The sequence below is a fragment of the Passer domesticus genome, chromosome 15, assembly GCF_036417665.1.
Source record: "Passer domesticus isolate bPasDom1 chromosome 15, bPasDom1.hap1, whole genome shotgun sequence".
Lineage (NCBI taxonomy): Eukaryota > Metazoa > Chordata > Aves > Passeriformes > Passeridae > Passer > Passer domesticus.
In genome coordinates this window covers 13,202,400-13,226,370 of record NC_087488.1, presented here as the reverse complement: position 1 = coordinate 13,226,370, position 23,971 = coordinate 13,202,400, and the positions used below count along the sequence as shown (strand labels likewise).

Sequence of the window (23,971 nt, the reverse complement as noted above, 5' to 3'; positions counted from 1 at the left end):
CAAACATGCCCAACAGTACAGAGTAGAGACAATATTGTCACCACATAAAGATGTTTATACCTTCACAAAGCTGTTCTTACATGGAAAGGTATTGGGAAACTTCAGGTTTTCATATGGCAATGAGAAGTCCTGCAGGACACTGCTTAAATAAGTAAAATTGCCCTATGCAGAGGGCTGGCACAAATCCCTGTGAAAAGTAACATCAAAGCAAGGAACAGCTGGAGAAAGTCTGATGAAGAAAGACCTATATATACAGAGCATCAAAGGATTAGGCTGAATATCACTCTGAAAAGACTTTCAAGATTTTAGAGACAGTCAACCTGTCTGACCCTCGTGCTGGGATGTTCAGTGCTCTGCCAGTAAGTCTTCCTGACATTTTATCTCACTGACATTATGCACCAGTTTCCCCCAAGTTCAGATCCATCAGCACCTCGTCAGCTTGGCTGTGTTCTTGAAGTTGGTGATTTTTGAGGAGCTTGGAGCAGCTGATTAGTTTTCAGTGGCTAAAGCAATGCCAGAGGACTAATAAGGGATTAATAGACTAGCTGCTGGTATAAATCCACAGCTTATATGGCCAGTCAATACCCCCTATGACAAAGGTGCCAATATGCTGATGTGCTCCTGCCAATGGGCTGATCTGCTCCCGGGGTTCATTTCCTCCCAGGCTCTGCCTGCACAGCACACTTGATGAGTGTGAGGTATTTTTCATCTGCAGACAGACAGGTTCTTGCCAGCATAGCTCACATCATTTAATGCATGTCAGAGCAGAGGCAGTGGTGGTGTGGTAGTAGGAGAGGGGGATGGATGGGAGTGTGTGTCGTTGACATTTATCTCTGCTCATATTAAAATCAGAATATGATTTACAAGGCAGTTTTACACATGGCTTTTTCTTACTCCTGCTAGTTTGGTTTAGGAAAAACATTCTGGAGCAAGAAACAGTCACTAGATTTCCCTGTCTTTTCTCAACTACAATAAACATAAAGGAGCAGAGATTTGGACAGTAGCACATTCCATATGGAGACTGGGTATTAATCCAGATTCAAATTGTATTTATACCAACCAGTCTCCCTTTTCAGCTCTAAATGTAAAAAGGCTTCAAACTCTTTTTAAAACAGGACATATGCCTTTGGTGAGCCCAGCAAGGTTCATCAGGAGGTGGCAGCATCCATGAGGTAGTTATTAACAGCTATCAGCAAAGACCAATATGAAATAAATCAGAAATATCCAGTTTTTCTTCTATGTCTACCCAGTACTGAGGAATTACACGAAGCCAAAGAGGCCATTGCAGGTTGGCCTGCAGTCTAAACACTCTTGCTGATTAACATGAATGCAGGACTGACTACACCTAATTTATAACAGAGGATTTATACCCTTATAAATGACAACAGACAGCCAATCAATAAAGGATGATAATAACTGCACATAATATCAAGGGAAATTAGAGTCAATTACAGGGTTTAAGAAAAAAAGAGTGTGAAGTCCAAACCTGGGCCTTAATAGATGGAAGGTTAAGGTGCTATGATAGCTTAAAATGTGCAAATAAACAAGGTAATGAATTACAAGCATAATCACAAAAGGGATTCAAATTCTGTGGGCAAACCAATTCTCTGAAGAGCTCGGCTGTTTAGTGGGATAGAAAACATTAATCCTGGCTGAAGGAGAAGACTTCAAGAAAAACATTTCAAGGTCTGCTATAAATACTTCTAGAATGAGGTTGAGTGTGCCTAGGCTCCTCTGAACTATGAGACTTTGCATGCCCTAAGACAAAATATAGATAGCTCTTTCCCTAGTTGTTGTGGTTAATTAGTGTTGCATATGAATAATCTGTTCTTAAAAATCTCCCTACACCTCAAACTGTATCTAATCATGTTATAAGCTACTCCTAGTAACAATTAGCAAACAACTACATCTTCTTCCCTGATTGAAAATTAACTGATGCACTGTAAATCTGCTAGGTTTTAAAACAGTATAATTGTTTTATGACCAATGAAGTAGAGCCCATGTACTGTCCAGTGCTCAGCATCCAGCACAGCCCTGCAATTATGGGAATATATGGAAGCCTTAAGGACCTGGCACTTAATTATCCTACAGATTTTTATACCAATCTAGAGGTGTAAACATGCCTTACACTGGTTGTAAAAAGTAATTACATATCCTTTTGTTGGTGTAATTTATACTCTTCTTAGAGCACTTAGAAAAGTGTGGAGGAGCTGTAGCATAAAAATCAGGGCTTTAAAGATCATTTTATCTTCCCCTTTGAAAGTATCTGCACCATTCCTGAAATGCTTCAGAACTCTTTCTCCACGGGTTGTATTTCTCTTTTGCAATTTATTCCATATTTCCAAAACAAGGTATTCTGTGATTATCAGAACTAATGCAGCTGGGTCACTCTATCTCCTATACTGCATATGCAGCATCTTGCATGCCTTGGCCATGATAAAACCAATTCCCTGCCATATTTTCTCCAACTCTCCTGGCAGGGTAACCTCAGCCCCTGCCTGTCACAGGTCCCATAAATCCATTCCCCAGGACCCCAGCTCTCATCAGCATTTCTATTTATTACTTCTGCTGCAGCTGACTCTGACCTGCAAGTGTGCCAACACATCATCACAAGGGTCAACAAAACAGATAATTTTTTGCAGCTTTTTCTACAACAGAGACAGAGCAAAGACTTGGCTCTCATCAGGCACTTGAAATTTGCAGGTGCTTCCTGCTCCAAGCTGTCTATCAAATTTGACTGAAGTGACCACTGATTTCCCAGGTTCTAAGGTGGGATTGCCAGCAGGACAACCCCTGAGGAAGCTGTGGGATGATCAAGGAGATCCTGCTGGGATTTGCTCACCTCCCTGCAGTGTGTACTCTGTCACAGGCCTGCTGAAGGCTCCCAGCCCAGCTCCGTTGTAAGATGCCACCTGGATTTCATACTGGGTCCAAATGATCAGGTCTTTCACCAAGCAGTAGTTGATTTCTGCACTGGTGATGTTTTTGTACTGGTACTCTCCCGGGAGGCCGGCCAGGCGATACCTGCCATATGGGGAGAAGAATTAGCTGGTTAATTAGATGGTATCAATTAAACAAAATATTCTGGCTGGAAAAATAGCTTCCTTTGTGAAGAGGCAATATGCAAAGTTTTACAGCAGAATTTTACCAAGAATAATGAAAAATAATCAGGAGGAACATAGCAATTCCTGATAAGACCATATCATGTTTGACTGCTATAGTATTTATAATCTGATCTCACTGAGATTACAGGCTCAGGGCTAAACAAAACGGGTATTTTATCCTGTTTTATGGTTGCAGAAAAATTACAGCTTTTTAAATGTGCCTTGTCTAGTAAAAGCTGTGATTTAGTACAAAAAATAGCCCAGATGTGATTTTTATCAGAGTGCTGCTGTAAATCAGCCTGAGAAATTGTTTTTTTCCCCTTCACTTCTGAAATCTGAAAAGGAAGAGCTCAGAGGGCTCTGACCTCCTGAAATCTCAGCTGCTGGCACCCCTGGCTTCCCCCTGAATTTACTTTACAAAATAATTAAAATAAGGATTGAATACAGTTGACACTGAAGGGTTGGGTAAGCACTGGAGCTCCGGGAGAAGGGCTGTGTCAAACACAGGTGGGTGATAAATATCCTGAAACACTTTCTGCTGAGACACCAGCAGCTGAAACACTGAATATATTTTCTCATGTAAAAACTGTATTCCAGAAAACAGAGCCCCTTTGATGTGTCTCTTCAGGCCAACAAACTACAGAAAAAAACCTAAATTATAGAAAACAAACAAACCTTGCAAATTTGTGAATGTGAATAATACTGTTTGTTTTCTTTCCTTTAGGAAAGCAGTACAGTGGATGCTCACAAAATGCTAATTCACAAAAAAGTCAAAAAACCAGAGGCCAAATAAGGGACACAAGGCATTACTATTCCAGAAAAAAGACAAATATGGAAACATTTGTGTTTTTCTTCACCACAGAACTTTTATACACTGTTACCCATCCTTTAACGCTTCACTGCAATCACCAAAAGTTTATTGACACAGAACAATTTCATTGACATCTTACAGAGACATTTTAAATTCATCTAATAAAATCAGTGCAATGTTTATGACTAGACAACTTCACGTGTTTCAGCCAGAGATTTTTGTTCTAAAATCTTCCTATAATGCGATCAGTTCTTAATCACTGACATCTCTATTTTCTGCTGCTTGCCTGACCATCCTTTAGCACACTTAATATTTGTAATGCTACACTGGTGTGATTCCATTTAGGAAATATAAATGGAAATAAAGAAATACCAGCTCTCAGTTGAGTTTTTATAATGTCTTGCTCCCCCTTTCTCTCTGTCTCCCCTGTGCAGGCTGTGTGCTCCCTGGCAAGTCAGTTCTTAGTGCAGCAATGCTCTGTTTCCTGCCCAGCAGACAAGGTGCAAGTGCTCCCATGATTTAATCTGTTATGCTGCTAGCATGGCAGACCACTAAATGCAATATTGGCAGTGAGAAAAAGGGCAGAGGAAGGAGGCCAGTTCAGAAATGTCATGTCTTCATGATTTTTCTCACCATGGACTTTGATGGATACTCCACATGACTTGTGCAGTGCACCTTCACTTTTAAAGATCAGGTGTTCCATCAATTTAGCATCTTGCATGTCTTGAGCTTTGGGTCTCTGGGATGGCTGGTGCTTTTCACTCTGCTACACCCTGATTCTGCAGAAATCAGTGCAGGAGCACTGTTCTTCAGTGCATGTTGCTGTGACTACACAATTCAACTGGGAAGAACAGTCTGGTTTATTACCTGGGACACCTGTGTTTTTATGTGATAATCTTAAATTTCTGTTCAATGAATGGTTTCTCTGCTCTGCTGTCTAGACAAAGAAGGAAGATACAAGAAATGTTCACAGATTGAGTGTAATGAATATGAAGACTATTAAAGTGGAAAGAAATGTTCCAGCAAGGTCAGGGATCAATTATGCAAATAAATATTGTAGAAAGTACCAAAGTTAAACATTATTGGAAATGTTATATGGAGAAAACAGCACAGATTGCTAGAAGTAGGAGCTTATGCAATTGCTTTATAAAGGACTTAATGCTGAGACTAAGAAAGACTCCCTGGGAATAACTGTGGAACTAATCCTACCACTGAGGAGACCAGTTTGAAGGGAAGAATTGCATACAGAATGTTTGCACCCCTGGCAGATGGGAACCCAAGACTCAGGACAAGGGTCTATCTGCAGGCAGAAGTTAAAGCACCTTTCCCCACTGATGGCTGACAAAACATTTTAAACTGAGCCCAGCCCTAAAACCCTGCACCAGCAGCACTTGCACAAGGGGCTCCCTTCTGCTGAGGAGCTCTGTGCAGCTGAAAGGGAGATGAACACACCCAACTCTGCCTGCAGACAGAGGGAACTTCCCAGGGATATTTTGGGAGCTCACCAACACTCTTAACATGACAAAAGCCTTTCCATCCATGCCAGCAAAAGTAGGAGCACAGCTTGAACAGGATGTTGGCATTTAAACTGCAGCATTTAGTTATCTTTTACAGTTTTGGAGGGCACTGTATTAAAAATGGCAGCAGCCTGCCTACAGGAGGCTGTAACCATCACTTGGAAATATGTCAGGGGCTGGGAATTTTCCACAAAAAATGCCTCCTTTACTAGAGGTGTGGCCCTAGCTGGCTGCTAGCACTGCAGGGTATGGAGGATGCCAAATGAGCAGTAATATGTAGTGGAACTGGGTAGGTGTGAATACTGTGTCCCAAAAAATCACCTAAGGGAAATGCTCTGCAAAGTCTCTCAAGTGGCAACATCCTTTCTAACACAGTGAATGCTGGGTGAGCTGCCAGACTGGATGGGTGCAGGATTCCCAGTTACCTGCCCGAATGTGTTTCTTATTAATAAATATAGACAGGGCTGAAAGGATCTTACTCAACTGGCTGATTTTCAAAACCAAACCAAGGTCTGCCATGAACCATCTGACCTGTCATTCCCTCTCTCCATTTTGTTTGGCACAAAACTGAAGTTTATTGATTCTTTTGCTGCTCCTCCATAGGCAGGAGCCTGTTGTGTCTTTGATAAATTTAATTAACCTTTTGAGCAGGGAGCTGAGCTTGTAATAAGCAAATATACATCTGCATAGGCTGCACTGTACCAGCGTCCCATGTGAACACTTGCATTAGTTAGAGCTTCACTTCCCTTTGAAAATTGAATAAAAGGATTTTGTGAGTCTCCACAGGTCCTTTGGAACAGCTGATGGAGCCCTCAGACTCTGCAGGACAGACAGCCCAGAATTTAACTGGCTGCACCCTTGTGACTCCTTGAAGAGCTGATGTTTTCTCATATTTAACAAACCAGGGCAGCCTGAGCATTTGCACATAGTAACTAATATCTTTAATTCAATAAGAAACAGCTCTTATTACACTCTTAACTCACACCATTTCAACTCCCTTGTGCACACCTGGACCTATCTCTGGACTTCCCAGGTTAAGAAAGGACTTACCTTAGGATGTAGCCATGAAGAACCCCATTGTGCTCACTCTCAGGAGGAGGCTGCCACTGGACCATGATGGACTGGTTGGTTCTCCCACTGGCCACAATGTTTTTAGGGGGAGCACTGGGGGGCTCCTCAGGTAGCATCAACCTAAGTACAAAAGAATGTGATGGACATGGGTGTTGAAAAAAATCATAAATAACAGTCTATTTCCTGAATCCACTCCAAGTGAACCACTCTTTTATCACAGTCTGATGACTAGAAAGAAATATAATACTGATCAAACTGCTGAAGACATGCATGAAATAGTTACAACAAATCAACATAATAGGAAATCAGTTAAGCAAGCAACAAGACAGACAGCTGAGGTAACCCTATTCTCTTGGAATCACCCAGGCTGCTACAACTCTTTAAAAAGATTACAAGCCTGAATGAGTAAGAGCTCAGGTCCAGTGTCTGTGACTCCTTCCAAATTGTTTCTTTCAGCTCTTTCAATATTTTTCATATCAAACTCCTACATTTTGAAAAAGCCATTTAGAGTTCAGCTGTTCTGCAATACAAGCTTGCAGCAAGCTTTGGTTCACAGAAGAAGGGGGATGCATTTGAAACTGAATATGATGAAGCCATCCTTCTCTGTCACATCTGGGTAAATTCCAGAAGTGACATTACCATGACAGGGTGAGAGCTGTGCTCCTGCCCGGGCTAACTGCTGGGGCTTAACACAAGAGCAAAATGTAATTTCCAAGATTCAACTGATACTCTGGAGTATGAAGACACCTCTCCCATGATGTGCTGAGCTCTTGCATCCCCCAAATGCCATCATTCCCAACTCCTGCCAGCTGCAGGGCACGCTCCAGAGACCTGGGAAATGGCAACTTCTCCAGGGACCTGGGAAGTGGCAACTTCTCCATCTTCCAATCATTCTGCAAAAGTTTATTTTATTCCTTCAATCCCAAGCAGCATTTTCCCCTCCCCAGGTCACTGTCCCTTCAGCACACAGACACTGCCTGTCATTACCTGCTGGTCTCGGTGCTGTAGCGGCCCTTTCCCACCTGGTTGACTGCACACACCCTGAACTGGTAGGTCCTGGCTGGAGTGAGGCCACTCACAGTGACACCGGTCATCTTCGGGTCAAGGTTTGACAGGTGAACCTTCCAGGGAGAATCTGTTGGAAAAATTAGCATGGGAAAAAAGAAAAAAAAGATGAAAGTCTCTGTCAAAAGCCCTGCAGAAGTGAGAAAATGCCTCTGACTGCTCAGAGCTCTTGGTGCCTGCTTCCCTCAGAGGAACTTTGGGAAGAAGTTTCTTTTCAGCAGAAGAAACCTTCCTGTCAGCCCACACGGTTATGCAGATTGCACATTCGTCTACTGGAAAGTGATGCTGCACATGTCATGGCATAATAAATAAAAACTATATTCATTAACATTTTAATAAAAGAGGAAACAAGCATGATAAAGACAGATGGGCTGTGTATTTCACAACCCATCTGTTTGGCAGGCCATCACACCACCACACCCATGAGTGGCTCTGGTGGAAGGATTCTAATGAAATTCACAGTCAGTTTGGAATATCTTCCTACCCAGCTTGCAAGCAGGTGTAGAAGCGTGACTCTCTCTGCCAAATCAGCCCTTTGCTGCAAGACCTGAGAAAGCTTCAGCTGCTGATTCTACGTGTCTGCAGTCTTATTTTTTTTTTTCCTAGTGATATTATTCACCATGGAATCTAATTGTCCTAGGAAGATTCCCTGGTAGAAAGAGCCCTGGCAGCACTCTAAACCCCTCACTGTCAGTTCACATTCTTGCCATATCAAGCTCCTCTGATGCCCAAATTACATTTACAAGTTTTCAAAGAGGTCAGAAATGAAACATGTTGAAAATTAAATATTCTGACTTCTTCTCTCCATAGCCTGGTGTCACACATTCTCCCTGATGTCATGACTGAAATAGTCAGGGAGAGGTGACATTTGGTCTGCATTGCAACAGTACAGCAACAGAATCAGCCAATTTGAAGATTTGTTCAGTTTTTAAATAATACCAGCTGTTTTCATGCTCCCTGCTCAAAATTACTAACACTTCTGGAAATTGCTGAGGAGCTCGCTGTAGATTTTGGCAACGTTATCTGTGCATGTTGCTCATCAGAAGTGCATCGTGGCTCCTGGCAGGTCACCTCAACGTCTGCCTGAAAATGAAGATGAGATGTCCCAAACGTGGAAGGCTGCTAAACTTCACACCAAGACAGAAGCCACTCATTTTGTGCTTTTCTGGCAGATTCCTTAGCAAGTTTAAGTCCTCTAGGGTGTGATGCCAGTTGGGCTATAAACACTGCATCTTCAAATTACTCCAAATGTATTTATTCCACTAAGGGCCTTGCCAGAACAAAGTCTTTTTTAACAGGAAAACTGACACAGCAGAATACTGGGAATGCTGGAGAGGGACATTTGTACAGCAGTGAAGGTCTGTCTTTGCCAATTGTTGATTTACCAACAGCCACTTTGGCTGCAAGATCTTGATGCCAATTTATCTTAGCTGAACATTGGATTTCTTTTAGAGAGCCCTTAGAGGAAGCACACCTGTGCCATCTAGAAAAGCGTTGCTTAGGAGTTTTTTGTACCTTAGCTCCTTCTGATTTTCACAGGCTTCCCTTGAGACTTCCCAAACAGCCTTGTTACAGCCAGAGTGCACAGCAACAAATCAAGGGAAGCTGGAGTTAAGGTATGGCTGACCTAGTGCACTGCCTGAAGGAACTTCCTGAGGAAAATGGAAGAGGGGAGTGAAATACCCTTGTATGAGCTACTTGGGCAGTGGTCCGTTTCCTAGAGCATTTCATTTGTTTACTGCCAGTGTAAACACCACCTGAGAGTGCTTAACCCAAGCCGCTCAATGTAGTGAGCAGTTTGATTCAACAACAGGCCCTATTAATCTCCTCAGCACCTTGGGGCTTTGCTCTGTTTATATGCTGCATCTGTAGAATACTTTATTAATTCTTTTTCCTCTCCTGGTGGAAGATAAAAGATCTGGCAGGAAGAGAGATTAAACTGGAAACTAATATAAACGAAGCCTATTCATCTCCTGGGCACTCTGATTCAGAGAGGAGGGCGGTTCAGGGAGCATTTGCTCACTCCTGGAGCACTGGATACACTGAGTGTGCAGAGTATCTTTAAAATTTAAATGTCAAGTCTTTTTTTTTTTTTACAGTCAATAAACAAAGCACTCCAAAAAAATGGATCTCCCTCTTTAGATACACACAACCAACTCCAGGATTGTGCAGAAGCTCTTTTCACTGTGGAGAAGAGTAATTCTGACAAGGGAAACATGCCATAAAATTTTTAACAGCACCTCTCCTGTCCTCCAGGGATGGCTGTCACTCACCTGTCCCAGGAAGCCTGGAGAAGCTCCACAGTGACAAAAGACTTGCCAGGTCAAACTATTAAAAAAGCCCCTGTTAGACTGAACAGACTCTGCTAATCCTTCATTTAACTTAAGCTGCCCAGAACATACTCTGGGCTCTGCTGCTCTTCCCCCGTAATTGCTGCTGTCTGAACAACTTCCATGTTGAGCTGTCTGTCGTCTTACAAATATTGGCCATTCTGAATTAACTCTGATTGCCTCTCCAGCTTAATTTATTGGAAATGAAGAATCTCACAGACTGTTCTCTGGTTTACAATGTCATTTTGGGGTTTTAGAAATTACATTTTTTTTCTGTCATGAATTTTTGGATGTGCTTGTGACGCGTTCAATAACTCTGGCTATGTGCCAAGAGGCATTTCTTCTCTATTTCCCTGTCTACACTACAGTTCATGCATTAATTGCAATTTCCCAAAAAATCATTTCTAATTTGATATTACTGATCAGATCTACTGCAGAAAGCTGATTTTTGCAGGTTTGGAACACATTTCCCTCTCTTTCCTTCTCCAGGGGGTTTTGCATAGATGGCAACATAGGAATTTGCTGCACTGCTGGAATACACTGAATTCATCTTTCAAACCTTGGTAGCAATATGATATTGCACAAAATCCAAATGAAAGCTCAGTGGTTCACCCTTTGTTTGGTAGGACCCATACAAGGTCTACAAGTGGCCTGAAAAAAGGATCTTTTAAAATTATCAACTCTAGATCTGAGTCACAATCATAATGACAATGCAGTTTTACTATGATTTTTGCAAAGATTCATCAATGAGTTCAATATTTGCCATTTGAATATTCTTACCAAATTCAGGAGGCCAATTAATAGGTTTTAGTTAAGCATGTAGAGATGCTTTCCACAGGAGCTTTTATTATATCCTCATTGGCACAACATGATGAATCTGAATTATATCATCACCTCACACAGCAGATATCCCAGAATACAATAAAACAAAAATGGGCTTTTATCTTAATTGTCCTCAGCAGAATTCTACAAGCCTTAATTCATTTCTTCAGTTAAAAGACTATTCAGAATATTTTTTGATTAATTCCTCCAGTCTAAACCTCTTTGGAATAAAATAAGCATATCTCCTCCTAACTCCATGAAGACACTTCATTGGAATTCTGAGGTAAATTGCAATGGGGCTAAACAGGTCATGAAACATCCAAAATTATATTAGTGCAAATGACAGCAATGCATGGCACTATTTATTTGAAAATCCTATTTCAAATCAAGGTTCACATTCTTGGCTCCGTGTGGGCAGGAATACTTAATGACTGTGTTTCCTTGGAACTGTGTTTTTCAAATTAGATTATAAATTTGCCCCCAAATGTTTAAGGCCATATGTCTCAAGTCACCCACAGACACAGTCTACTGTGAATACTTGTATTTTGAGAATTATTGCATTGTGCCAAATACATTAATTTTAAAAATTAGGTGGCTAGAGTCGTTCATATTCCCAGCAATTTATGTGCACGATCTGCCACTGTTTTCTTCCCTCTAATTAAAATAAGGGTTTTGTATCTCTTTAGTGAATTGATATTAATGAAAAGGAGTTCTAATCCATGCCAGGTGGAGTGACACGCCTCCCTCTAATGCAGCTGGTAATTAAACCCCTGAAATTTATACTTGTTATTTTGAATCCTCTTCAGCTATTTCTCTGCAACAGACACTGTTATGTATTCCTTGATGGCAAGTGCTTCAAAACCTACCATGGGTACTAAAGCTGTGAGAAATTTATCCTAAACAAAACAGCTAAAAATCTCAACAAAACAAGGCCACTTTTCAGCACCTGTAACCAAAACTCTCAAACTCCAAACATTCAAACTCCACAAGAACTAAGAAAAAAATCTACACAGCATTGCTAACTAGAAAATAAACTCTAATTCTGGCGTCCTTCCTTAACATTTGAAAGTGAAGAGGGATTGGGATGGGAGGTGCATTGCTCTGCTGTGACAGTGACAGAGCCCGTGGAGGGTGTTCCCTGTCTCCCTGACAGTCACTCCTTCTGCAGCACAAACCCCAAACAGAAATTGTCTTTGAAAAGCAAAGAGAGTTTCTGCAGAGTCATATCAGGCCAAACTCTACCTACACAACATCAAATGCCAGCTTTGTGCACAAACAGTGCTGGGGATGGCTGGGAACAAAGGAAGGTGATGATTTCCAGAGGAGCAGGAGGTCTGGAGAAGCTAAATATTAACCACACACTGCTGAGATCAAAATAACCCTGAAAAACAAACACTTCAGGAAAATAGAAACCAAAACAAGCCAGTGTCAGTCTGCAGACATTTCAGTCAGTGTTCCAAACCAAAGCCACTGCTGACATTGCTGCACTGTTCTGTATATATGGAACAAGAGAGCACAGCAACAGTGGAATATCCAAGGGCTCAGATTCTTCCCCATTCTACTTCTGTGGGCAATCATTTACACATTGCACATAAAAGCAAAGTAAACAAAGACAAAAATGTAAAGGACAGCAAGACCTGGGATATATCTGGGAGTGAAGATGCTCAGTTCACAACAAAGCTGGCCTGCATTTGGCTTTTGCAGGTTTGAGCTGTGGCAGAACACAGACCTGTGCTTTGAGACAATGAGAGCCTCTCAGTGGCAGACTGCAAACACATCAGCCAAAATTATTTGATCTAACACAGAGTGAGCAGTGGTTCCCAGGACCCTGTGGTGTTCTCAGGGACTGTGTGCATGCTTTCCAAAGAACTACTGTTGATTTTGGCTCAGCCTTCGACAAATTTCAGTGAATTAATTCTAAAATGATGGCACATCTACCCCATTCCTATACAACTGCAAAGCATCCTTGGTAGAAAGGACTTGAAGACCTTCCAAACTCCTCCATGACAAAAGAAAGATGATGGAATGAGATGATCTTCAAGGTCCCTTCCAACTGAAACAATTCAATAAAATTCTCCTGGCATTGAATGAGCTGCCTTTTCTTTTAGGGACTTGTCCCAGTCAATGATCCCACTGCAGGATCCAAGTGCACATGTTCTGCCACCTCTGTGCTGTCTCTGTGTAAATACAGCTCTAGGACCTTTGCATCATGTTCCCAGACTGGTACTTCACTAACTTACCATCAACAAAGCCACTGGGAAACAAGGAGCAGAAGGGAAACATCCTTGGGCAAAAGACCAGGGAAGGAAAAGAAATAAAACAGGCAGTTACTGGCCTGTAGCTATGGGAGGGGAGAGAAGAGTGAAAATAAAAAGGAAGATGGTGATAAAAAGGTAGAGAAGGAGTATGAGTGCAGGATTGTGGATTTTCTTACTCATTTGTTGCAAAAAGATCCAAAGTCTTTGATTGAAAAGAACTATTTTAAGGGCAGCAGTCCTGGGCATGACTTTGGATTTCTGCTAGGATTAGAGACCTGCACTTTGCTTAACAGTTGTCAAGATCATTGGTTCTGGGACCTCCACATCTGAGGAGCTATGCACTCCAGCCTGCAAAGCCAAAGACTTGTATGTGATCTGAAGCTCAAGTTTCCCCTCAAGCTCTCAGTGTGGCAAAACAAACTGCTGCTCTCCAGATAATCAGAAATCAGAACTGTTTCACATTCAGTTATGCAGTGACTAATTTCCACATGTCACAAAAAGTGATGCTCTTAATTTTTTCATCAAGAATCAATTGTTCAGCTTGGATTTCCAGCTCCTAGGGTGATAGAGATTAGAAAGTATTGCCAAGGTGACCGATTTCCATATACCCTCATCTTTCCATCAGCTCCTAAAGAGGCATTAGCAATGTCCCTGAATAACCTTGCAGACTGAGAGCCACGGAGGGACTGGCGTACAGCATGATAAAACTGGCAAGTGGCAATTCCCAATGCCCAGGTTGGTAATGCAAGAAGTCAGATATTTGGATTGCACTCAAACACCCTCTATCTAAAGGAAGGGTGTAAAATGATAATCTAGAGAAAGCAGAGAAAACATATGAGCCCACAGAGAGGTAAGACAGCAACTGCTCCTGACATCCAAGTTTGTTCCTTTGACAGACCATCAATTCCTTGAATTATCCCCTTCTCTGCATCTTTTAGGTGAAATTGGGGCTCTGAATGCACCAAGAAATCCATGAAACTGGAGAAAAAGCCACAGGAAGGAACAAACTGACTACTGTTGTACTGAGGAATGAGTTGTGCCTCAAGTCTGGCTGGCAACACCAGAGGTAGAACGAAGTCCTGTAAATAAATCCCTCCATCTCAGCCTTCTTTATCATCCCACTCCTTCAGCGTGCAAACACCCGAGTGCAAAACCCCTTTGTGCAGGCTTAAGCAAACTGCAGCAGCACTTTGTCAGCAGCTCTGGGGAGAGATGAGTCTGAAGCACTCATTAAGAGCACCACGAGGCTGAGAAGTATTTGACTTACTGTTCTCAGAGAGCTCCACCACGTAGTAGAGCACGGGGCTGTTGCCGTCGAAGGGGCGCACCCAGGAGAGCACCACGCTGCGGCTGTAGGAGGAGTTCAGGGTGGCCACCAGGTTCTGAGGGGAGTGAGGCAGCTCTCTGCAGAGGAAAAGGGTAAGAGAAGGGGAAAAAAAATAAACCAGCACAGAAAAATTAATCTATATTTCATTCAGCTCCAGTCTTACGGGCAGTTAAAGGCGGGCGACATCAGCCCCCTGTGATGATGGATATAAAACCACCAGCAGCTATTGTACAATTAAATAAATGAAAGGCATCTTGGAATTCTTCACAACTTTATCCTGTTTTGGGGGGAAAAAAAATTATGCTGAAAAGTCCCAAGGCTGATGCATAAAACAGCTAATGGACATGTCGCCGAATGTGGCAAAAAGCCAATTTTCATCCTGTTTTTGACTGAGCAAGTTGGTCAATAAATTTCCTCTCACTTCTTCTCCTGTCTTACAATGATGTCCTACAATGTGACAGCAGTGATACGTATAAACAGTAAAACACATGGGAGATATGATTTAACATGGAATTTTTCATACTCAAGGAAGCAGAAGACATTGACACTATCCACACAGAGCGACTAATCAAAATTACCATATGTATTCTTAGGCTACAGAACAGCTTGATTTACTCACGGATTCAGGCTTATCCTGTCATGGGTAGAATCCTTCCTCCTTATAATAAGGATTTTTTTGGAAGCACCCAACCAGAAAATGCAGTGAAAATGCCTGCAGAAACCCCATGGAAATACAACATAAAACATTTCAAAAACAAAAATAAAACAGGAGCTCAATTAAAATGTGTAATTTCTATACATAAAGGAAATTTGTGGAAAAACATTTCATTTGTACCCATTGGCTGAAAGTGGGAGCTGCATGGTGAAGTGAGAACACTAAATTCTGCTGCAACCCTTAAATGCTGATGCATTTTAAGAGATAAAAGCCCTTCAGCATCATACTTAAGCATGATTTTTGCTCCTTATCATCCTGATTTCTAAGGAGAGCAAGGATTTTGTAGTGAAGGAAATGCAGGGAGGGCCAGTTTTTACCCATTCAATCTGCCTTCCTCCTCAGGAAGGCTGAGGGTGATCCTTCCACAGCTCAGGCCAGAGCAGAAAGCCATGAGGGCACTCACATGCTTAAATTAAAAATGCAGCAATTCCTGCTTGTGATGTATTTTGCCACTGAAGGCTCAGAGTTATTTAAAAACCTCAACTCCTCAGCCACTCACCAAAATAAATACAGGCTCTGGCTCCAAGCCAGAACAATAAATATATCCTGGATTTCAGTTTCTACTGGAAGATTGAGGAACATATGGAGAGCCAGACAATAGTTTTATTATTTTTCAGTTAAGCCGTGAATGCTTTTGTTTACGCATTTCTGATGGATACACACAGTGGAGTTAGCAACAAAAAAAAAAAAAATTAAAAAAATTGCTGGAAGAGCCAAAGAGTGGCAAGAAAAACACACAGCTAATGAGGCACCAGAAGCAGAAGGCACTTCCCTGCCCACCTCTCTCCAGGCAAGAGGGGTTGATATTTCCTAAGGCTAAACCTGAGACTCAAAGCCTTGTCTCATCTCATTTGACTTTAAACGCAGAACCAAATTAGCAGCACGGTGACCCCAGGCTCTTTCTGTAGTAAACATGGAATGACACCTCAGGGTGTGATTCAGATCTCAACTTCATTAAATCGCTTGCTTGAGATGCCTTGATGGTGAGGAGTTTAAGTTGACTGTTCTCACTCCTTTCTGGGCGTGCACTGACAGCTCAGACATGGCCACGCTGGGGCTAAAACAAACAGCAGGCACAGCAAGGATCACGTGGGGGCCCAAAGGGAGTAGATTTTGAGCACAGCACTGTGAAATTTTGGATAAATATGTCTAGGAAAGAGGGGGACCTGGAAACAAAGCAGGAGGGCAGCTGACCTGGGAGACAGAGTGTGGCTGTCACCGGAAAGCGTGGGGGTGTAGGATACGGCCATTTACCCAGGGACTACAGGAGTGTGCTGCTTAATTTTGAATGAAACATTAAATTATAATAAACATTAAACCTCCACCACAATTTATCATTATGTCCTAGGCAAGCTGGTTGGAAAAGTTTTTGTGATTAAGCTGGCAAAGGTAATTACTGAAGGGAAGAGTGAAACCTCTTGTTGCTACATGGCTCACACAAGTCCCAGTCCCCACCTCATTTATCACCAGTCCCTGTGAGGAAGAGCTCAGAGAGGGGCTGTGGCTCCAGCTCCTCCTGGAAGATGATGGCCACAGAAGCAGCAGTATGGGAGGAATGGCTGAGCGGGAGCTCACAGCAGATTATCCCCATGTATCTGCTTTTCTGGGCAGCAAATGAGCACTGCTGGTATATATTGTGGGTATTTTCAAGGTGTGCATTTATAACTCTTGATGTCCCATACATTAGAAGGGCTCAATTAACAGCTCACTTGAAGACAGAGACTACACAATTAAGAAAGACTTAAAGCTCAGTCTCTTTTTCCAAGTGCACAAGACACAGAAGACTTTTGAAAAAGTTTCCCTGTTTCCCCTGTTTTTTAAATGCACAGACTGGGTTAAAACCTGGGGTTTTGTTTGCTTAGAATTTGGGTTTAGTAGCTTTTTCTCTCAGATTGACAAGGACAATCAGCAGCAGCACAAGGGAAATGGGCACTTTCTGTTCAGACAGAGATTGAGTAGCGTGAGCTGCTGCCTCCATCCAGGACACCCCATCCACAAATATCACAAATATTGGGTTTGTCTTTACCCAAACGTGTCCATGCTGAACAGCAGCAGATGGTGCTCACAGATTTAAACCCCTCGAGGCAAACAGAACAAGTGCCTAAGAAACACACCTGGACAGAAATGAATATTTAAAGCTACAAGACATTTCAGCACAGGAGTGTACCTCTCTCATTGTAGTATGCAAAAGCAGAGATTAAAAAGTAGTAATTTCTACTTTAGTATGCACTTACAGTTTGTCTCCTTCTCATTTGCTACCACATACCCTGTGGAAGGGATGATAAATGAGACCTGTACCACCATCATGAATATTCATGTTCTCCAAAGAGATCATTGCTTCTATTTTTCCTTTAAGAGGATTACACTTCCTTGCTTCTAACACCCAAGAAATTATTGCAGAGAATTCTAATTTCAACCCTTTCTCAGGGTGAGGAGGACCTTAGACTAGAACTGGTCAGCACCAAGCAAGTGGATGAGGTTTAGAGTAATAACACCCAAAGCACTGAACAGACCTTGACCAGACATGCAAAGTGTAATTCCATCATTACCTTCCTTTTGTTCACTGAAGCCCCAACAGGAAATATATGGAAATTTTTCAGTATAGAAAAATAGGTCTTAAAACCTCATTTTTTTAATGCTGAAGAGTTGCATGGAGGCAAGTTTTCCATAACTTATTTTATGTGATAGCAAAATATGTGCATGGACACTTTAAAATCTGTAATTGATAGATAACCCCAGGGTTAATGGCATTGCCACCAAGGTGACCTGAGGGAACTCTGACAAAGCAATTAAAGTAGTGCATTTGTAAGAAAAGAACATGAAGTCATTGTGACAATCTGGGAGAGAAATATTAGCCAGTTGCAGATGATACACGCTCAAAACAGAAACCCTAATGTTTTGAGTCAGCTCATCACTGCCAGAGGGCAGCTGAAAAATTCACTCAGCAAACACATAGAGTGTTTTATAAAATTAGCTAAAAGCAGACTATTTGCTAAGAAAAATAAACCAGACACGGTTTGGAGAGACTTCTGAGAAAAATGGTCCAACAGCAGGTAATTAGAGAGACTGTGACTGAAGAGGGGATTACTAAAAAGGCACAGGAGATTAAACAAGTTTCCTTGTCGGTTTCTGAAAAGCCCTGCTCCTGTTTTATAATGGACTCCCTCAGTCAGGTCCAGCAGGCAGGGGCTGCTCAGGAGCAGGTGGTTCATCTGCCAGGACCGATAACGGCACCGGGCTGAGGCAGGCAGGGAATGCAGCACTCAGCCCTGATGGCTCTGCTCGTAAAAGTTTATCATGGTTTAAATTAACAAACGTGGCAACTGTTGCTCAGGACTTTGCAGTTTCTCTTGCAAAAGAATCCTCTCCAATTTGTGCAAGGCAGCCCCGAGTTTTGAGGCTCTTTGTCTCTCCCAGGTCTGTAACACGGGGAATTTTTGGAATTAAAGGGTTGCCAAGTTCCAGAGTGCACAGATTTATTTTTCATTTCAATCTGCCCCGATCTGGAGATGACTTGGGAAAGAGGTTTGAATTTTATGCTTTCTTTTTGCTGAAAATGCCTACATTCCTGCTATACCTTCAATGACAAACAGACACAATGGCATTTATTTCCAAATGCATTTCTGGGTGATATTTCTCCTTTGAGTATCAAGTGCACTCAGACTCAGCAGTGAACCTTGAGTCTTGGATGACATCTCAATAGAGAGCTTGGAAAAATAAATAGAAGCCTTCTTTCCACTGAGGAAGGAATAATATATTTTCCAGTTTGACATTCCTTCTGCTTTCTCTCCCTGGAGAAAGGAGAAGAGATGGGCAATTGGAACCTAGGGATGTGGGATCTGTATCACGTTACATTTGTAATTGGACATAATTTTTATCTCTTACCCTGCACTGGTCACACCGATTTTAATTTTAGCAGTAATTTTTTTATAGGACATATTGGGAAGAAATTGGAAGAAGTGGCAATTATAAATAGTCCAGTAAAAAGGGTATCCAAATTCATGGATAGATGGCTGACAAAGGCAATACTCTGCATTCCTGGCAACCCACTGGGGTTTATTATAAGTGCTTAGCTCCCCTCTCCTGCTTTTGAAGAAGACAGAACAATAATAGCTCTTTCTCTGATGAAAGGGAACTGAAAGGAGTTGAACTTGCTGCCAGGAATAAATTGCCTATTTTTGTATTTTTGTATTACATTGTCCTTCCCATATTTTTGCATAGAAAAAGAGCCTAAAAGATTTTACTATATGTTGTGACATAACAGAGGCTTGTAGAGGGCTTTGATTTTCCAACAATGCAGCATTACCATACTTTGCAGTCACATTCATACAACAAAGAGATCCTCTAGCATGGGCTGCAGACAGGCTGATACTGAGCAGTGGGTATCATCAGGCACAGATAGTGGTAATTCTGCATATTTTATACATTCTGAGAATCCTCAGGATACTTTGAGCTGGAATCAGCACAGTTTCCCATCAGGTGAGTGATACATGGTGATAACTCAGCTTTTGCAGCTTTAGGAACAAGCCTTTTTTCCTCTGTATGTATTTCAGGCTGGTGTTTACAGGACTATAAAGGTAAGCTAAATGAAGCTGGGATGTTTCATAACATGCAATTACTTTCAAGATCAAACTCTGTGACTTGCAGGGATGGAAGAGAAGCGGGGGGCTCATCACCAAACGTTTCTGATATGCAGTTGAGAAATTCTACTAGGAGAAAAACAAAGTCAGTGTAAAATTAAAATCTATCTCTTGCAGAATAGAAACATCACTCGCAAATGTTTTACCTCATGCAAATCAAATCAAGTGATGTACATGGAGAATAAACACATTTAGAGGGAAGACAAATGAATGAATAGAGTATCTTGACTCGCAATTAGTTTCTGTGCCCAAGTACCATCAGTGCAAAATTGATGAGCAAGGTAACCTTTGGCTGCACTTTAGCAAGTTCTTCATTAGTTTTCTGGCTTTCCTTTGCAAATATTTTATTTCTTCTTTCATGCTGAGGAAGATGATCCATCCTGTCTGCAGCATCAATGTATCTGTGCCGTGCTGTCCATGCAGGTTCTTCCAGCAAGGAACACCACCTTTGTCCCCAAGCCTGACTTCCAGCAAGGGCAGGCAAAAGAAGAGAGAGTTTTCTTTCCTTCTTTTCCGAGATTTGAAAACTGGACCATCAGAGATTAAATAACCTGAAGGGTGACTGTTTTCAATTGAATCAGTTTGAACAGAAATCAGTAACAAACTCATTGTTGCCTTTGATAATTCCTTTTGATGGGCACAGAGGTGGAGGAGGAACATGCTGGTTCCTGGGCAGGGGGGAAAGGTGGGGAGAGATTTGGAGTTGTCAGGCAGGGCTGTGTGGGACACAGTTATCCATTGGCTGCTGCTCCAGCCTGTAACTGGTTGAGAGGCCTCCTTTGAACATTTGTCTGCCATTAGTGCTACTCAAGGCACTGAAGTGTAAGTGCTCATCGATGGGAATGTGCATGCCCCGTTTGTTAATGCTCTGCACGAGGGGATTATCTGGGAGAACAGGGAATGTTATAGATCTGTCATTCCTATACAAGCTGGAATTTAATTTAAGCTTTACTTCAGACGTTTCCTTTCCACATATTTTCTTCTTCATTTCACTCCTGTTGTATCGTGTATCTCTCTTCCTCGCAGATCTGTGCTGCTGAGCCAAACGATAATGATGAAAGCTGCAAGGAAATGCAATGTTTTCTGGCAGTATTGCACTACCTGCAGCCCTGCTTTGAAATGAAATGTCACAATTCAAGGTATTATTGAGTGACTTATCAGTTACTTGACTCCTCTGAAAGAGTGGGTTTGATAGATTCCTTTAATTCCTCCAGGAAAAACAGGAGATGGGCGATCAGCAACAGAACATCAAAGGAAGTAGAGAGGCAGGATTAAGAGGCAGTCCTAGTGCATGGAGAGCCAGCCAGCACAGCTGGAACAGCTGGGGTGCCTCAGCAGGGCACACAGGATGAGCCTCTCCCAACCAACTTCTAACCCAGATTTTATGGACCATAAAAGATGCTCCTCAGTGATCAGTGGGGAACTGCAAGTAAATCCAAGTCCCTGTGCTGTACTGGGCTGCACAGGGCAGTTTTTGCTATTCAGCATTAGGAATCTGTCCTGCTGAATTGTTTAGCACATATTTATAGCTTTGTTTCAAAGTCCAAGCTTTAAGATTCTTTTCAGTCTTTACTCCGTGATTTTCTGCCCTCCATTCAAAAACCGCCTCAGAGAACAGCGAGCGTGGTTATGTAGCTGCAATATATTCTGAATTGTCTTCTGCTCTTGGATTCTGACCAGCAGTAAAATGCACTCCGGGAGGAGAGCTGAGGAGTGCTTAATTAGAAAAAGAATGTATGACCGCTCTTGGAAAATGGGCATCTGATGGAGCCTTGGCACTGTCAGAATGATGCTGTATCAAACAGCCCTCTGCACAGCAAATCTCAGAGGTGAACTCATTACACTGCCAACCACACAATTGCCATCTTCTCAGAGACATCAGGCATGACCAGCAGAAACAGATGCAATTTTAGTTAAATTAAAGCGTGCGTACTACTCGAGTAAATAAATAAATAAATAACTCTACATAAAACATTACCTTTTTTTTTCATTTGATCTGCTCTACACATGTACCAAACCCACAGCTGTTGCTTTTAGTGATAAAAATAAAATGGAAGTGCACTTCACCCCAGTGGAATGACAGAAATAGAAAATATGGAACCATGTAATGACATTTTTATAATCCTTTTCCAGAGCTGAATGGCACTTTAAACTTTTTTTTTGTTTTTATTTTTAAAGATCCATAGGAATAAAGAAAGTCGTACATAAAAATATTTTTTTTTTCTGAAAAATGATGTATAAAGAGAATGCAAGAGTAAGCAATGCCCATCCAGGGAGCAGCTATTCTGATAAATGCTTAAGAGAGAAAAAACACTAAAAGGAAGAAAACATTTTCTTGTTTTCAAACTTTGGCATCACAGCACAGCACTTGGGCTTTATGGGAAAGCCCTACAGCATGGGGTGATAGAATGATCCAGGTTTAAAGGAACCTTAAGAGGTCTCTGGTCCAAACTCCTGCTCAACACAGGCTGAGCCATGAGATCAGAGCATTTCAAAGCAATTTCATTAGCAATGAACCAGCCTTAATTTCCCTTAAAAAAAAACCCCAGACCAAAAAATCAGAACTCCACAATACCTAGAAGGAAATGTTAGAAAAATACCTAAGGGTGTCTGAAACACAGTGTAGGGAATATTTTAGCTGGAGTACTCACATCACTTCCAGCCGAGCTGTCCTGGAGTCGTTCCCTCCGGAAGAAATGACCTCACAGGTGTAATCCCCGATGTCACCCGACCACGTCTGGCTGATGAGGAGGGTCCCGTCCTTCTCCACTGTGATCCTGGAACTGCTGGATGGATTTATTACAACGCTGTCCTTCTTCCAAAGGTACCTGAGTGTTACAAGGCTTCAGTTATTGATCACTCATAAGAGCACCAGAATAGATTTATTTTAACTTTGCTGGAAGGGATCAGCTGCTGTCATCACGTGTTAAAAATGACAGGCCCCTGCAGCTACTTTCAAGAGCAGTGCCTTTTACAAATTTAAGTTTTAGGTCAAGCGATCAGAATGAAAAATGTCATTCGATCTGAGATATTATGTATTTTACAAGGAAGAGATGGAGTACTCGTACACGTCCAAGTTCTTAAGTTCACCCCCACCAGAACATTAACTCTGCAGTTAATGGTGGGTGCTGGCCAGCTCAGTAACACTGGACTGCCAGGATCAGAAACTTGTCGAAGGTTTGCTAGAGCTCACATATCAAAAACACCCTTCCCAACATGTCACAGAGGTGTGGAGAGCCCACAGACTCAATTTCCCACATCTAACTGAAATTTTTATACCCATATTTCTCTTTCCAAAATTCTTTCTGCAGCTCACCCTTCAAGCACTCTCCAAGCTCTTCCTTGTATTTTATTTCATTTATGTTGCTTTCAGACTACATTAATTTTTATGGCAAATTTATTTTCAAGTTTTGAGTTTCATCTAAGTGCTCTAATTCAAATTTTAATAGTCCAGACAAATTCTGGTTTCCTTTACATGGTTAGAATAGACTATAAGCCCAAGTTATTGAGTTGTTTCCAAAAACATGGGCATCTCTGGTGTGGCTTTTATGCGCCCCAGAGTAAACACTTTTGAAATCCTATTCCTTCTCTTTGGCTTTTGCTCTCATTAAGTATCAGCCTCTGACAAGTTGGTTTTATTGATAGTGTATTAACCTTGACAGTAAAATCATGGAAGGCTATATTGAAGTCATGAAGTGGAACATAGCTCATTGTAAATAATACATAAGGCTGAAATGGAAGATGGGATTTATATGATTAATGATACAGTGTACAACCTTATAATGCAGTAATCAGGGGTTTGGTGTGAAAATGTGGGGTCCAGAAACTTTTCACCTAGCGCTATTCACACAGCTTATAAAATTAAACTGGGATAAACCACACAAACGAGAAGTGCCACCACCAACCTGATTGAAATTCTGGGGTCGTGCGTGGCCTCGCAGCGCAGGGTGGCTGTGGTTCCTTTGATCACCGTGCTGTCCTCGGGAGGGCGGACAATGGAAGTGCGGTCTGAAAGGAGAGCAGCTCAGGTGAAATTAGAGCCTTTTGCCTTGGCTATTCACTCAGAGAGCAGCCAGCGAGCCTTTGTCATTCAAAGCAAGAGAGACACTGCTCTTCAAGCCTCTGCTGTGAAGGCTCCCCTCCCTCTACAGACATTGTGACACAGGTGACAGCAGCACAGGGCACGAGTAAAGCCCAGAGGAGAAGAATGGCATAACTCTCCAAACACTCCCTTGGCTTGTGCGAGTGTCTGTGGCAACTCCCTAAAGTCTAAATGAGTGTGTGGCAGCAAACACTGAATCAGGAAACGAG

General features: G+C 42.0%; 1 protein-coding gene across 4 annotated transcripts in view; it reads right to left on the bottom strand.

The window, feature by feature from the left end:
• The window catches only part of SDK1 (sidekick cell adhesion molecule 1), a 382,991-nt gene that overhangs the window by 111,508 nt on the left and 247,512 nt on the right, over positions 1 to 23,971 (bottom strand). For all 4 annotated transcript variants that reach the window (XM_064390819.1, XM_064390818.1, XM_064390817.1 and 1 more), the window contains exons 13-18: positions 23,566 to 23,668; positions 22,312 to 22,488; positions 14,246 to 14,382; positions 7,491 to 7,638; positions 6,483 to 6,623; positions 2,843 to 3,024 (exon numbers count right to left, since the gene is read on the bottom strand). In XM_064390819.1, the coding sequence (XP_064246889.1) occupies positions 2,843 to 3,024; positions 6,483 to 6,623; positions 7,491 to 7,638; positions 14,246 to 14,382; positions 22,312 to 22,488; positions 23,566 to 23,668 (888 nt within the window). The remainder of the gene's footprint in view (positions 1 to 2,842; positions 3,025 to 6,482; positions 6,624 to 7,490; positions 7,639 to 14,245; positions 14,383 to 22,311; positions 22,489 to 23,565; positions 23,669 to 23,971) is intronic.